The 14,970-nt window shown below is 45.4% G+C and overlaps 1 protein-coding gene across 3 annotated transcripts; it reads right to left on the bottom strand.

The window, feature by feature from the left end:
• Positions 1–225: 225 nt before the first annotated feature.
• On the bottom strand, positions 226–13,853 carry LOC112248855 (F-box only protein 21). 3 transcript variants are annotated; one of them, XM_024418211.2, is made up of 13 exons: positions 13,598–13,853; positions 11,633–11,768; positions 11,255–11,364; positions 10,839–10,960; positions 6,876–7,022; positions 6,445–6,581; positions 3,989–4,125; positions 3,586–3,765; positions 3,455–3,469; positions 3,223–3,355; positions 2,730–2,920; positions 2,292–2,449; positions 226–1,790 (listed from the first exon to the last, which is right to left on the bottom strand). In XM_024418211.2, the coding sequence occupies exons 1-13, from the start codon at positions 13,822–13,824 to the stop codon at positions 1,513–1,515; spliced, it is 1,971 nt and encodes a 656-aa protein (XP_024273979.1). In that variant the 5' UTR covers positions 13,825–13,853; the 3' UTR covers positions 226–1,512. The 3 variants fall into 3 exon arrangements, with proteins under 3 accessions (XP_024273979.1, XP_024273982.1, XP_024273980.1); XM_024418214.2 differs by having other exon boundaries at positions 11,255–11,349; XM_024418212.2 differs by lacking the exon at positions 3,455–3,469.
• Positions 13,854–14,970: the final 1,117 nt, after the last annotated feature.

Here is a 14,970-nt window from a genome sequence, read left to right as displayed (position 1 = left end):
GAATGCAGAATGAATTCAATTAATTGTCCTTAAAGAAATTTAACATACATACATTTAGAACATGAACCACTAGTCATTAATAGCAACTGCAGCACAATTTGCATTTCATCAGAACGTTACTTCGTCAAAAAATACACAGGCTACTAGAATGTCTATTCTTTAGTACGCTCTTGAAGAGACAATACAAACGTTTGTTGTAAATAACATAGTAGAACGACCAAAATAAACCTTGAAACATTTTATTTTTTCCTTTCATTTCATCCAGTCTCACCACTCTACTGTTTCAAGTCATTGTAGTCCTAGTGGTTTTCTTTTTACACAGCTCAACACATCTGTGAGCCCTTAAAAGTCCTACAATGTTTTACTTGGAAATGTACAGAGAAAAAAAAGTATAACATGTTCTAGAAATTCGAAAGTCATCCTTTCGTAAGTGCATGAATCATTATTATAATGTAAGATGGAAAGAGATATTGTAACAGAAATGTTAATTTTCACATTGCTTCATACTGTAACGTTCATTTTGATAGTGTTTCATGTGGAGGTAAAAGAGAGGGTGATGGCCTAGGGGTCAGGTCTGGGAAGAACTTGACAGAAGGTGAAGAAAGTAGATTGAGATGGAGAGCGAGAGTAAAGGAGACAAGCTTGGTAAATCTTCTTGAAGATGGATGAAGTTGGAGAGAAAAGGGGTTTTGGCTTTTACTGGCGTTGGTTGGCAATCGGTGGTACAGCACATGAGATCCAGGTACTGAAGCATTCCAGGGCAATCATTCATAAATCGCTTTAGACTAGGAGTGATGATCTAGGATCAGTTTAGCATTTTAGATCATAGTGAATACGATTATACTGACAGCTATGACCTGATCCGAGATCACCACTATCTACTCTGAGATTGTTTGTGAACAGGGGCCCTGATGGTTCTGGACAGGACGTTGTCAAGTAAAGGAATTGGATGGGGAAGAGAGGGGGCTTAAAATCTAGAAACAACCACTGGCCCACGGGCCGAATTTGGCCCGCAGGTGGCTTTATTTGGCCCCCCAATTAAAACCTTCTGAGCAACCAAATATATATTTATGTATCTTTTTTTGCATTTTCATTGTTGGACATACAAAACTGTAAAAACACCAGGAAATCAGCGCCAAGTTATATTAATTTGGGAAATATGTTCAAGTATTCCCAAACATATGATCGTATACAAATGTAAGAAAGGGTTTGAAATTATTATGTTTTAGTCAAATATTATCTGTTGGGCTTCTTGTGGTCAATTTGCAGTTTACAAATTATTTGTAATTATGTTCCAGCTCCTCAAGAAAAAAAAGAAAGAAAAGAAATCGGCTCACGGCCGAATCTATCCCTGCTGAAGGGTCTAGTAGTAGCTCCACTATGCCCTATGATAGGCTAGTTGTAATTCTGACATTGTTTATACCCATCCAATCCTTTCAGATCTACACAGGTGCCTAGGTGGTACGGGCTAGGGGTTGTTTTGGAAAGGGCAGAGAAGTAGTGGACGCTAAGCTACATGGGCATAGCTTCCTGGTTCTCCTGGCTCTTCTGGTCCTGGGAGGAGCCCCCGGTGCCTTTAGGGCTCTCCTGTTGCCCTGAGGCCTGCCCTGAGCAGGGCGTCAGTCTGTGGTAGAGGTCCCGTACGGTGCCCAGTGTCTCTGCCATGTCCTCTGGGTAGCGTGTCTGCAACTCCTCGTTGGCAACGTAGTGGCTGTCATGGAACTCTGAGAAATAGCGGCCCACCTCCGGATGGGCGATCTCCAGAGGAGCGGAATGAGGCTCCAGGTTTTCTGGGAGATGGGAGAAAGCTACTTTAAAAAAAAAAAGTATCATATCATGTGACATCAAATCTTAAACTGAGTGGAGGCAAGTTACTGTACAACAGTAGTTCCCAAACAGGGATACTAGGACCCCCGGGGGTACTTGGTCTATCCACAGGGGGTACTTGAGAAGTCTCTCATAAGACCATAGGCCTACTGGTAAAATGCACATGAGGGGGTACTTCAGGGGTACTCAGAGCAGAGCAAAATTGAGTTGGTGGAACAGTAACCGAAAAAGGTTGGGAACCACTGCTGTACAAGACAGCTGCATATTCTGTGTGTTAATGCAAAAACATATAGGCTTACACCTTAGCAGATAGGTATTCTACTCATCCAGCATGTATAACTCTTCAATAAGCATTTCAAGTACTACATTTGTCAAGTTTCTTACATCTTAGAGCACCTTCTTAACTAACTACCACTGCCCTGACACAATGAGAATGTATGTTAGTGTGTCTAGAGGAGACGTACCCTGGGCAGCGTATCGACAGGTACCGTCCTGCACTAAGACGTTGTAGAATGGCTGGTTGGCCCCGCTGGACAGCTGGTGGACCCTCATTGTGGTGATCCACTCCTGGCTCATGGTGCACTTGGGGTCCCAGCCATAGATCACACAGTTGTAGCCAGACCTGGCAATGAGGGGGAGGGGGGGGCAGCCACTCAGTGTCAAGAGAGAGATGGGGTACAGTGTAACACATGGGCTTTATCAATACAAAACACCCGAGTCACACTACAGGGCAATACTATACAAACTTAAACTCATGGGAATGTAGTAAATAGATACTCTAAAAAACCAAATGTCTGCATTTATCTAAAAGGTGTAGTGGAGTATGGACAGATGGAAAGAAGACCAAAATAATAAAGGAAGTGGAAAGAGTGACTGACTGCCTCGTCAGAACTCAGACGCACCTCTTGTGTTTCATGATCAGGCCTACGCTGTACTGCACTTCTACGTGCTCGGGGGCGCTGCGTCTCTTCACCTCTGGCTCCACCGGGTGCTTCTTGTGCTGGATGTGCTCCAGGGTGTGCTGCACCAGATAGCCTACCGCTCCATGCTGGGACGGGTCCAACGCCTGGATGTGCTGCAGGATGTCTAGGACCTGGAGGAGGAAGTGAGAGGGATGAGACATCAAGCAGACACCAGTCATTATCAGTTGGGGAAACTTGTCCTCTGCACCGTAGTAAGAAAGTAGAGGCAGCTAGTCCTGGATGTTAGAGAAGCAGACCAATAGCCAAATGATAGAAGACAAATTGTTTCTTACAAAAATGGATTGCCCAATAAAATAAAATAAACTCTAAATGTGCTGCCTCTTTGAACATGATCAAAGCCAAGGTAAAAGGCATATGGTCCAATTATATGTACTTGGGTTCATGATGTGCCACCTTGAGAAATCATGCTAACCTTCTCAGGCCAGATGCCCAGGTGGAAGTAGAGTCTGGCCTGTAGTAGAAGGTATTGAACGTTGTCTGGGTTGATGGTGAGGTAGAGATCCAGGGAGTCTCTCAGCAGCTGGTAGGATTTTTCATTGCCTTCCCTGCATGACACAGCACAGTGATACAATGTTATTTCATACCAGAGCAGCGACAGTTGAGTGTAGGAATTTATTTTTGACCAACTCTAACCCTAACATTACCTCAAGGATGAGATCCTGAGGACAACATAGAAAATAAGGAAAAATAAGATTTTGGATGTACAGATAGAAGATGTCAGAAAAGTTATTGATTAGTTTAAGAAAAATCACATCCCTAAGTCCACAACTCTTACCCTCGCTTGCCGATGTTGAGCAGATTCCCCACCATCCTTAGCAGCACTTCTGTGGTACTGATGGCACTGTAGTAGTCTGCAGTCACCTGGTGACCGATGAGGTACTCACACTCCTTAGCCGTCAGCTGCTTGCCTTTACCGAAAGCGTCAATGTACACAAAGTCATAGATGTCCCCACTCCTGGAATAAGATGTGTAGCTTTATCAATACAAGTAAAAAAATAAGTACCTTTGAGGCAATTTTGTGTATGCAACGCAGATGATGCCACATTGGGTATATTGAAACCCAGCCATTTTGGGAGAGCAATGCTGCATTTCACCCAATCATGAACTAGTTCTGAACTAAAGGCTGATCATTAAAGTATATGCCTTACGTTCACTTCCTCTCACACTCTGGCCCTTACCCTCTTTGATGCTGGCACCAGCGAAGCAGGAAGTGATTGGGGAAGTTTACGGGCTCCAGCTGAACCCCCAGTTTCCTGGCCAGGGTCATGTACAGGACAGACAGGCTGATGGGAATGCCTGTCCGGCGGAGCAACACCTAGGTAGGGAATAGAAGACATGGGACTGTAAGGAAGAGCCACAGAGTTCAAAGAGCCACTTTGTCCATTAAAAGGTGAGGATAACAGTATCAATAGACTCACTTTATTTAAATAATAAAGGGCCCATATTCAAAAAGACTCAAAGTAGGAGTGCTGATCTAGGAAGTTCAGCAATCCTACTCAGACACTTACAGGCCGAGGATAACATCTATAGCTCTAGCTGGAGAACTCCTTGAATCTCTAGGACGGATAAGTATAATTTTGTCTTAATCTGTTGTTGTCTAGTACGGTCTTCTTGCTAGCTAAGGCCATCTAATTTAAGTGCTGCCTGTCTTCCCAGTAGCCTACTTAGTGTGTGCACTGCTGACTACTCATAATTTGCAGATGATTGTTGACACGTCAACCAGGAGTATCTTACCTAGTTATTTTCAGATGATCTCATTTTGCTCTTTTGTAGCTTTGGCAACTATGCGCTTTTTTCTATCCCAGTTCGCTCCTCTCTGTGTAGGCTTTACAGACGCTCCCCACCCCTTGGCTGCAATCCTTCTAATTTAGTGTACCCTGCATGCACAACCCAGTGGAATTCCTGGACTCCGGCAGCGTTTGATCATGAACTTCTCCCATTCCTGACCACTGTCCCCGACCCTTTGACTTTAAAATGTCCTGAGTCTCTCCCCTCCACGAGAAACCAACACTTGACCCCTCTGACCGGTATCCCTTCTTTCTTTTCTTAGTCAGAGCATTCTTTCTCTGACTAACTCCCTCGCCATCTCTCCCCTCCCAGAGTGCAAAAAATCTTGGTGTGACCATGGACAACACCCTGTCGTTTTCTACAAACATCAAAGCAGTGACTTACTCCTGCAGGTTCATGCTCCATAACAGTGGTCACCAACTGGGCGGTCGACTGGTCGATCTTCAAGGCATTCCTAGTCGACCACAAAACATTTCTGTAGTAAAGCCAACAATAAAGACCTAAAGGTTTGCACCCCTTTTTTCGTTTTTTTTTCCTATTCTGAGATCTCAGCTTGCTTTTTGACTGCAAAAGTATCTTGACTGGAGGACTGATTGATGACCGGTGGACTCCCGAGTGGCGCAGTGTTCTAAGGCACTGCAGTGCTTAGGGCGTCACTACAGATCCGGGTTCGATCCTGGGCTGTGCCGCAGCCGGCCACGACTGGGAGACCCAAGAAGCGACGTAGAATTGTCCCAGTGTCGTTCGGGTTAGGCCGGCCGGGATGTCCTTGTCCCATCGCGCTCTAGCGACTCCTGTGCGCATGCACGCTGACACGGTTGCCAGTTGTACGGTGTTTCCTCCGACACATTGATGCGGTTGGCTTCCGGGTTAAGCAAGCAGTGTGTCAAGAAGCAGTGCGACTTGGCTGGGTCGTGTTTCGGGGAGGACGCATGGGAGAGTTGAGGGTCGAGAGCCGAGTCCGTACGGAAGTCGCAGGGATGGGACAAGACTAACTACCAATTTGATATCACGAAATTGGGGAGAAAAAAAGTAAACAAATTTTTAAAAGGTTGGTGACCACTATTCTACAACCCTACCTCACACAGGAAGCGGCACAGGTCCTAATCCAGGCACTTGTCACATCCCGTATGGACTACTGCAATTCGCCGTTGGTTGGGCTCCACGCTTGTGCCATCAAACCCCAGCAACTACTCCAGAACGCTGCAGCACCGTCTGGTGTCAACTTTCCCAAATTCTCCCATGTCACCCCACTCCTGTGCACACTGCACTAGTTTCCAATCGAAGCTCGCATCCACTACTAGACCATAGTACATGCCTATGGAGCAGCAAAATGAACTTCCCCTCCCTACCGTCAGGCTGTAACCCTACACCCCAACCCAAGTATTCTGTTGTGCCACCTCTGGTCTCTTGGCCCTCCCACCCCTACGGGAGGGCAGCTCCCGCTCAGCCCAGTCCAAACTCTTCTCTGTCCTGGCACGATAATGGTGGAACCAACATCCCCCTGAAGCTAGGACTGAAAACATCTGAAACCCTACCTCTTCAAAGAGCATCTTCAATACTCACACAGAACCCCCCCCTCGCACCCCCACCCCCCCAAAAAGAAGCATTTAGTAAACTAACACTCATACTTAACTATTTTCCCCCTTACTAGCTCTGGCTTTGCTGATAGACACTTCATTGAGGAAGAATTTACTTGCTATAACTGTGATATGGGGTTGTCCCACCTGGCTATCTTAAGATGAATGCACTAACTGTAAGTCGCTCTGGAAAAGAGTGTCTGCTAAATGACACAAATGTAAATCACCTTCCAAGACCTCTATAGCCTCTCGATGAAAGCACCTACCTGGTGTATGTAAGAGTTGAGAGGATTGTAGTAATCACACTCGTTGCCCTTGTACTGAAGCTGCTCGTACAAAACAGCATTGAGGGCAACCACCACCTGCCTCTCGAGCTCAAAATCCTCCACAGCAAAGCAGTCACCTAGACAGAACACAAAGGATCACATCATTAAGTATTAGCAAAGAACGGTGCTGAGAATGCACTAAGGTCAAATACAATGGTACAATGTAATACACTCACAAGCTCCTAGGTTAGATAGTGAACTTTGATAGTTAACTACAAAATCTAAATTTGTCGACGTGAAAATGCACTAAAAATCGACATTAGACTACTTTTGAGGTCTGACAAAGCCTGACTTTATATTAGCTCTTTGTATTAATTCCTGAGAGACAAACAGAACATTCCAACATGTGTTTCTCTCCAGCTCAGACCAACCTTGTGTGACCCTCAGGCTTGGATGAGAGGAATTCTTCATCCGCAGCATCTTCTTGACCTTGTCAGTGATCTCCTCCAGCTGGGAGGATATACCGTCCAACGACACATCTGCCAGGGGGTTACAATACTGGTCCACCAGCACAGCTCCTACAGCAGGAGGAGAAAATAGAGGACTGTAAAAAACACATGGTTATACACTACATTTCTTTATGGCTTTGTTATTAACACTCTCTCTCTCTATGGGTTTTAATGCAAACGGTGATGCAACTTCCGGCGCCGACAGAGATGGCCGCCTTTGCTTAGCGTTCCTAGGAAACTATGCAGTTTTTTGTTTTTTTATTTCTTACATTAGTACCCCAGGTCATCTTAGGTTTCATTACATACAGTCGAGAAGAACTACTGAATATAAGATCAGCGTCAACTCACCATCAGTATGACCAAGAATATGATTTTCAAGAAGCGGATCCTGTGTTCTGCCTTTCAACCAGGACAACGGAATGGATCCCAGCCGGCGACCCAAAAAAACGATGCCGTAAAAGAGGGAAACGAGGCGGTCTTCTGGTCAGACTCCGGAGATGGGCACATCTTGCACCACTCCCTAGCATTCTTCTCGCCAATGTCCAGTCTCTTGACAACAAGGTTGATGAAATCCAAGCAAGGCTAGCATTCCAGAGGGACATCAGAGACTGTAACGTTCTTTGCTTCACGGAAACATGGCTCACTGGAGAGACGCTATCGGAGGCGGTGCAGCCAGCAGGTTTCTCCACGCATCGCGCCGACAGAAACAAACATCTTTCTGGTAAGAAGAGGGGCGGGGGCGTATGCCTTATGGCTAACGAGACGTGGTGTGATCACAGAAATATACAGGAAGTCAAATCCTTCTGTTCACCTGATTTAGAATTCCTCACAATCAAATGTCGACCGCATTATCTACCAAGAGAATTCTCTTCGATTATAATCACAGCCGTATATATTCCCTCCCAAGCAGACACATCGATGGCTCTGAACGAACTTTATTTGACTCTTTGCAAACTGGAATCTCTACATCCTGAGGCTGCATTCATTGTAGCTGGGGATTTTAACAAGGCTAATCTGAAATCAAGAATCCCTAAATTGTATCAGCATATCGATTGCGCAACTAGGGCTGAAAAAACCTTGGATCATTGTTACTCTAACTTCCGCGACGCATATAAGGCCCTGCCCCGCCCTCCTTTCGGAAAAGCTGACCACAACTCCATTTTGCTGATCCCTGCCTACAGACAGAAACTAAAACAAGAAGCTCCCACGCTGAGGTCTGTCCAACGCTGGTCCGACCAAGCTGATTCCACACTCCAAGACTGCTTCCATCACGTGGACTGGGATATGTTTCGTATTGCGTCAGATAACAACATTGACGAATACGCTGATTCGGTGTGCGAGTTCATTAGAACGTGCGTTGAAGATGTCGTTCCCATAGCAACGATTAAAACATTCCCTAACCAGAAACCGTGGATTGATGGCAGCATTCGCATGAAACTGAAAGCGCGAACCACTGCTTTTAATCAGGGCAAGGTGACTGGTAACATGACCAAATACAAACAGTGCAGCTATTCCCTCCGCAAGGCTATCAAACAAGCTAAGCGTCAGTATAGAGACAAAGTAGAATCTCAATTCAACGGCTCAGACGCAAGAGGTATGTGGCAGGGTCTACAGTCAATCACGGACTACAAGAAGAAAACCAGCCCAGTCATGGACCAGGATGTCTTGCTCCCAGGCAGACTAAATTACTTTTTTGCCCGCTTTGAGGACAATACAGTGCCACTGACACGGCCTGCAACGAAAACATGCGAACTCTCCTTCACTGCAGACGAGGTGAGTAAAACATTTGAACGTGTTAACCCTCGCAAGGCTGCAGGCCCAGACGGCATCCCCAGCCGCGCCCTCAGAGCATGCGCAGACCAGCTGGCCGGTGTGTTCACGGACATATTCAATCAATCCCTATACCAGTCTGCTGTTCCCACATGCTTCAAGAGGGCCACCATTGTTCCTGTTCCCAAGAAAGCTAAGGTAACTGAGCTAAATGACTACCGCCCCGTATCAGTCACTTCCGTCATCATGAAGTGCTTTGAGAGACTAGTCAAGGACCATATCACCTCCACCCTACCTGACACCCTAGACCCACTCCAATTTGCTTACCGCCCAAATAGGTCCACAGGCGATGCAATCTCAACCACACTGCACACTGCCCTAACCCATCTGGACAAGAGGAATACCTATGTGAGAATGCTGTTCATCGACTACAGCTCGGCATTCAACACCATAGTACCCTCCAAACTCGTCATCAAGCTCGAGACCCTGGGTCTCGACCCCGCCCTGTGCAACTGGGTACTGGACTTCCTGACGGGCTGCCCCCAGGTGGTGAGGGTAGGCAACAACATCTCCACCCCGCTGATCCTCAACACTGGGGCCCCACAAGGGTGCGTTCTGAGCCCTCTCCTGTACTCCCTGTTCACCCACGACTGCGTGGCCACGCACGCCTCCAACTCAATCATCAAGTTTGCGGACGACACAACAGTGGTAGGCTTGATTACCAACAACGACGAGACGGCCTACAGGGAGGAGGTGAGGGCCCTCGGAGTGTGGTGCCAGGAAAATAACCTCACACTCAACGTCAACAAAACTAAGGAGATGATTGTGGACTTCAGGAAACAGCAGAGGGAACACCTCCCTATCCACATCGATGGAACAGTAGTGGAGAGGGTAGTAAGTTTTAAGTTCCTCGGCATACACATCACAGACAAACTGAATTGGTCCACTCACACAGACAGCATCGTGAAGAAGGCGCAGCAGCGCCTCTTCAACCTCAGGAGGCTGAAGAAATTCGGCTTGTCACCAAAAGCACACAAACTTCTACAGATGCACAATCGAGAACATCCTGGCGGGCTGTATCACCGCCTGGTACGGCAACTGCTCCGCCCACAACCGTAAGGCTCTCCAGAGGGTAGTGAGGTCTGCACAACGCATCACCGGGGGCAAACTACCTGCCCTCCAGGACACCTACACCACCCGATGTTACAGGAAGGCCATAAAGATCATCAAGGACATCAACCACCCGAGCCACTGCCTGTTCACCCCGCTATCATCCAGAAGGCGAGGTCAGTACAGGTGCATCAAAGCTGGGACCGAGAGACTGAAAAACAGCTTCTATCTCAAGGCCATCAGACTGTTAAACAGCCACCACTAACATTGAGTGGCTGCTGCCAACACACTGACTCAACTCCAGCCACTTTAATAATGGGAATTGATGGGAAATTATGTAAAATATATCACTAGCCACTTTAAACAATGCTACCTAATATAATGTTTACATACCCTACATTATTCATCTCATATGTATACGTATATACTGTACTCTACATCATCGACTGCATCCTTATGTAATACATGTATGACTAGCCACTTTAACTATGCCACTTTGTTTACATACTCATCTCATATGTATATACTGTACTCGATACCATCTACTGTATCTTGCCTAAGCTGCTCTGTACCATCACTCATTCATATATCTTTATGTACATATTCTTTATCCCCTTACACTGTGTATAAGACAGTAGTTGTTTTTCTTTTGGAATTGTTAGTTAGATTACTCGTTGGTTATTACTGCATTGTCGGAACTAGAAGCACAAGCATTTCGCTACACTCGCATTAACATCTGCTAACCATGTGTATGTGACAAATAAAATTTGATTTGATGACTTCAAAAACCACAATGGGGGGGAAAACGGCCATTGTTTTTTTCTTATCCAAACACTCAGTATTATAATAATAATAAGTATGGCTAGGCCCATGTTCAGCTGTCTGCCTTACTTAATTTAGGCCTACACTGAATACAAGTCATGAGAGTATGATACATATAAATGCAGTGTATGAATAGGCCCACTCCACATCTACTACAGTAAGTACACCATATTCATGACTCACCCTCTAGTGCTGACTGCTGCTCTGCAGGCTGCTCCAGAAACATCTTTAAACTCCTCAGAATGTTCTGCTGGCGAAGGAAATAAAGGATTTTCTTTGCATAGTACTTCAGTGTCAGGCTTTTCCTATGGGAGTGGGATGAGAGAGAGGAGGGATGGAAAGAGATAAGGCACAAGAAAGAAAGAGACAGAAGGCACAAGAAAGAAAAAAGGTGAGAGAGGGCAAGCAAGGTGAAAATGAGAGAGATTAATAGGGAGAGAGAGTGATGGAAAAGGCAAGAGAGGGAGAGAAGAGATGGAGAAGAGAAGATTGTTACAATGGACATAAAACAAAGCTCCAGGGAGCATTAACACATAAAACCGAACCAATGACCAAAGATAGATTTTTGTGCTGGACTGGAGTGTAGACATGGCTCTTACCTCCTATCTGAGTTCAGTATGGAAAGCAGCTCGTCTTCACAGAAGTGCTCAGGGGCCCCGAGGGACTCAATCTCAGCAAAGCTGTCCCCCAACACCTGGCCAACGCAAGGCTGTGTTACAGATCTCTGGGTTAGTGCTAACCAGGCCAGCCAACCTCACACACACACACAAAAACACATGATCACGTGCGCAGTTGCGCACAGCAGCTAAATCACAGACACCATGATGTGGTGGATTAGTATGGCCAAGAGACGACTGTCACTAACTTCTTTACAAGTTCTTACAATGTTAGTAACACTAGTTCAGTCTCCACAAACTAGCCTGGCTAAGTCAGAATGGCAATAACCATGACAGCTTACTGCTAATGTCATTACTTACAACTTCCGTGAAGAATCTCTTTGAGATGGATACAACAGTTCGTCGTATTTGTAGACCAACAGTGTGTCGCGTTCTGTATTCTTTCAGCCAATCGCAACACTCATTCTGGCGGTAATGCTTCTGCAATCTTGGCCATCTGGGGAGTGTAGGAAAAGAGATTGCAGTCAGATTCAGTGAATTTCATTGTACGTGTCAGATTAGTAGAGAGTTGAGTTCAGTGAACAAGTAGTAGGCTAATGGATGTTGGGTGCAAATTCATAAATAAACTTAGGAAAATAAAAAAACGCCCCTTTTCCAGGACCCTGTCTTTCAAAGATAATTCGTAAAAATCCAAATAACAGGTACAGAATGGCAATTACCCAAATAACAGGTACAGAATGGCAATAACAGCTGCCCGAGTTACACCAGGAACGCACAATCCCTCCATCAGTGGTCAGACTGTCCACAATAGGCTGAGAGAGGCTGGATTGAGGGCTTGTAGGCCTGTCTTCACCAGACATCACCAGCAACAATGTCGCATATGGGCACAAACCCACCGTCGCTGGACCAGACAGGCCTGGTAAAAAGTGCTCTTCACTGACGAGTCGCGGTTTTGTCTCACCAGGGGTGATGGTCGGATTCATGTTTACCGTTGAAGGAATGAGCATTACACCGAGGCCTGTACTCTGGAGAGGGATCGATTTGGAGGTGGAGGGTCCGTCATGGTCTGGGACGGTGTGTCACAGCATCATCGGACTGAGCTTGTTGTCATTGCAGGCAATCTCAACGCTGTGCGTTACTGGGAAGACATCCTCCTCCCTCATGTGGTACCCTTCCTGCAGGCTCATCCTGACATGACCCTCCAGCATGACAATGCCACCAGCCATACTGTTTGTTCTGTGTGTGATTTCCTGCAAGACAGGAATGTCAGTGTTCTGCCATGGCCAGCAAAGAGCCCAGATCTCAATCCCATTGAGCACGTCTGGGATCTGTTGGATCAGAGGGTGAAGGCTAGGGCCATTCCCCCCAGAAATGTCCGGGAACTTGCAGGTGCCTTGGTGGAAGACTGGGGTAACATTTCACAGGAAGAATGGGCAAATCTGGTGCAGTCCATGAGGAGATGCACTGCAGTAATTAATGCAGCTGGTGGCCACACCAGATACTGACTGTTACTTTTGACCCCCCAATTTGTTCAAGGACACATTCCAGTTCTGTTAGTCACATATCTATGGAACTTGTTCAGTTTGTCTCATTGGTTGGTTATGTTCATACAAATATTTTACACATCTTAGGTTTGCTGAAAATAAACACAATTATCAGTGAAGGGACATTTCTTTTTTGCTAAGTTTATTATTAGCCCATCACTTGCATGGTACAGAATGACACTCAACATTTCTTTAAGGTCTAATTACTATGAAGTAACAAGTGGCTGGCTTACAAATAATTCTTCCAATAGATTCAAAATCAGCAGTGGTTTGCCATAACTTTAACCATACAGGGGACTCAGTCAGAGAAAAAAACTACCAGCAAGCCAACTGATTTTTGGCAAGAACTGCACAAGACCTCAATCACAATTTCCAAGCATTCAAGGTCACACAACTTTAATGTCTGTCCTCAGAGGCACGATAATGTGCAAGGCAAGAATTGTGAAATGGTTAATTGTGACCTAGATATTTTAGTAGCTTCTTATATAAGCCCCTGGACATGGTAGCTACCTAGCTAGGCTGGATACATAACGTTAGTTAGCTAGCTAGCTATTAACGTTACTTTGCGTGATGTCGAATTTTGTGCATCAGCCGAATGTCAACGGCCGTTTGACAGCTCCCTTGCGACAGTAGCTCGCTATGACGGATATGTGCTGACTGTACTGCTAGAAATAATTTCGTATTTTAGAGGGGCAACTGCGATTTAGATGCCATCTAGCATTAGATAGCTACGTCTCTAGCTAGCTCGTGGGATTATGCAAGCAAGCTAATGTCAGTTCACCTGAGTTTGTACTGGTGTCCCCAGACCTTCCCCCTGCCGTGGCAAACGTCGTGTAACCGCTTGCAGCTGCAGGAAACGTTGCAAATGTCGACATGCTTGAGGACAGGGAAGCAAAGGATGTACTCGAGTAACTCGGCCGGTAGGTCTGTCATTATTTTGTGTTCTGTCTCGGAAACGATCCCGTTCAGGCCGGAGTACCCCTCTCCTCCTGCTCCAGATGTCGCCATCTTTACTGTTTACTCCGGTTACCTCATTGTACAAGCCACGCCCCTTTCTGGCGCAGGGGGCTGAACTTCGAGATAACCATAAAAAAACGAGGGAGGGGAAATGACTGAATAAAAAAAACGAATTTAATATATTTATATTATACAGTAAATTAGTATTTTATAAAATAAAATACATGTTAGCAGCAGGACAAGTATATGCTGTATACAGTAGTGATTAGTAGTTGGTTAAAGGCTTGTATGTCACCACGGTAACATCTACAGTTGAAGTCGTGAAGTTTACATACACAGGTTGGAGTCATTAAAATTCCTTTTCAACCACTCCAGAAATGTCTTGTTAACAAACTATAGTTTTGGCAAGTCGGTTAGGACATCTACTTTGTGCATGAAACAAGTAATTTTTCCAACAATTGTTAACAGACGGATTATTTCACTTACAATTCACTGTATCACAATTCCAGTGGGTCAGAAGTCTACATGCATTAAGTTGACTGTGCTTTTAAACAGCTTGGAAAATTCCATAAAATTATGTCATGGCTTTAGAAGCTTCTGATAGGCTTATTGACATCATTTGAGTCAATTGGAGGTGTACCTGTGGATGTATTTCAAGGCCTACCTTCAAACTCAGTTGCTTGACATCATGGGAAAATCAAAAGAAATCAGCCAAGATCTCGTAAAAAAATTGTAGACCTCCACAAGTCTGGGTCATTCTGGGGAGCAATTTCCAAACACCTGAAGGTACCACGTTCATCTGTACAATAGTACGCAATTATAAACAGCATGGGACCACACAGCCGTCATACCACTCAGGAAGGAGATGCATTCTGTCTCCTAGAGATTAACATACTTTGGTGCGAAAAGTGCAAATCAATCCCAGAACAACAGGCAAAGGACCTTGTGAAGATGCTGGAGGAAACAGGTACAAAAGTACCTATATCCACAGTAAAACGAGTCCTATATCAACACAACCTGAAAGGCTTCTCAGCTAAGAAGAAGCCACTGCTCCAAAACCGCGATTAAAAAAACCCAGACTACGGTTTGACACTGCACATGGGGACAAAGATCGTACTTTTTGGAGAAATGTCCTCTGGTCTGATGAAACAAAAATAGAATCTGTTGGCCCTAATGACCTTCGTTATGTTTGGAGGA

The sequence above is a fragment of the Oncorhynchus tshawytscha genome, linkage group LG04 (assembly GCF_018296145.1).
Source record: "Oncorhynchus tshawytscha isolate Ot180627B linkage group LG04, Otsh_v2.0, whole genome shotgun sequence".
Taxonomy (NCBI): Eukaryota; Metazoa; Chordata; class Actinopteri; order Salmoniformes; family Salmonidae; genus Oncorhynchus; species Oncorhynchus tshawytscha.
Note: the sequence above shows the minus strand (reverse complement) of the source record. Positions and strands in the feature narration are given on the sequence as shown.

Excerpts from the sequence above, each read along its gene's own strand:
- LOC112248855 (XM_024418211.2), bottom strand. The coding sequence starts at position 13,824 with ATGGCGACATCTGGAGCAGGAGGAGAGGGGTACTCCGGCCTGAACGGG. Across the intron at positions 3,766-3,988 it reads TGGTGCCAGCATCAAAGAGG|GAGTGGGGACATCTATGACT; the intron begins GTAAGGGCCAGA and ends ATCTTATTCCAG. Across the intron at positions 1,791-2,291 it reads CTGTCGATACGCTGCCCAGG|AAAACCTGGAGCCTCATTCC; the intron begins GTACGTCTCCTC and ends CCCATCTCCCAG.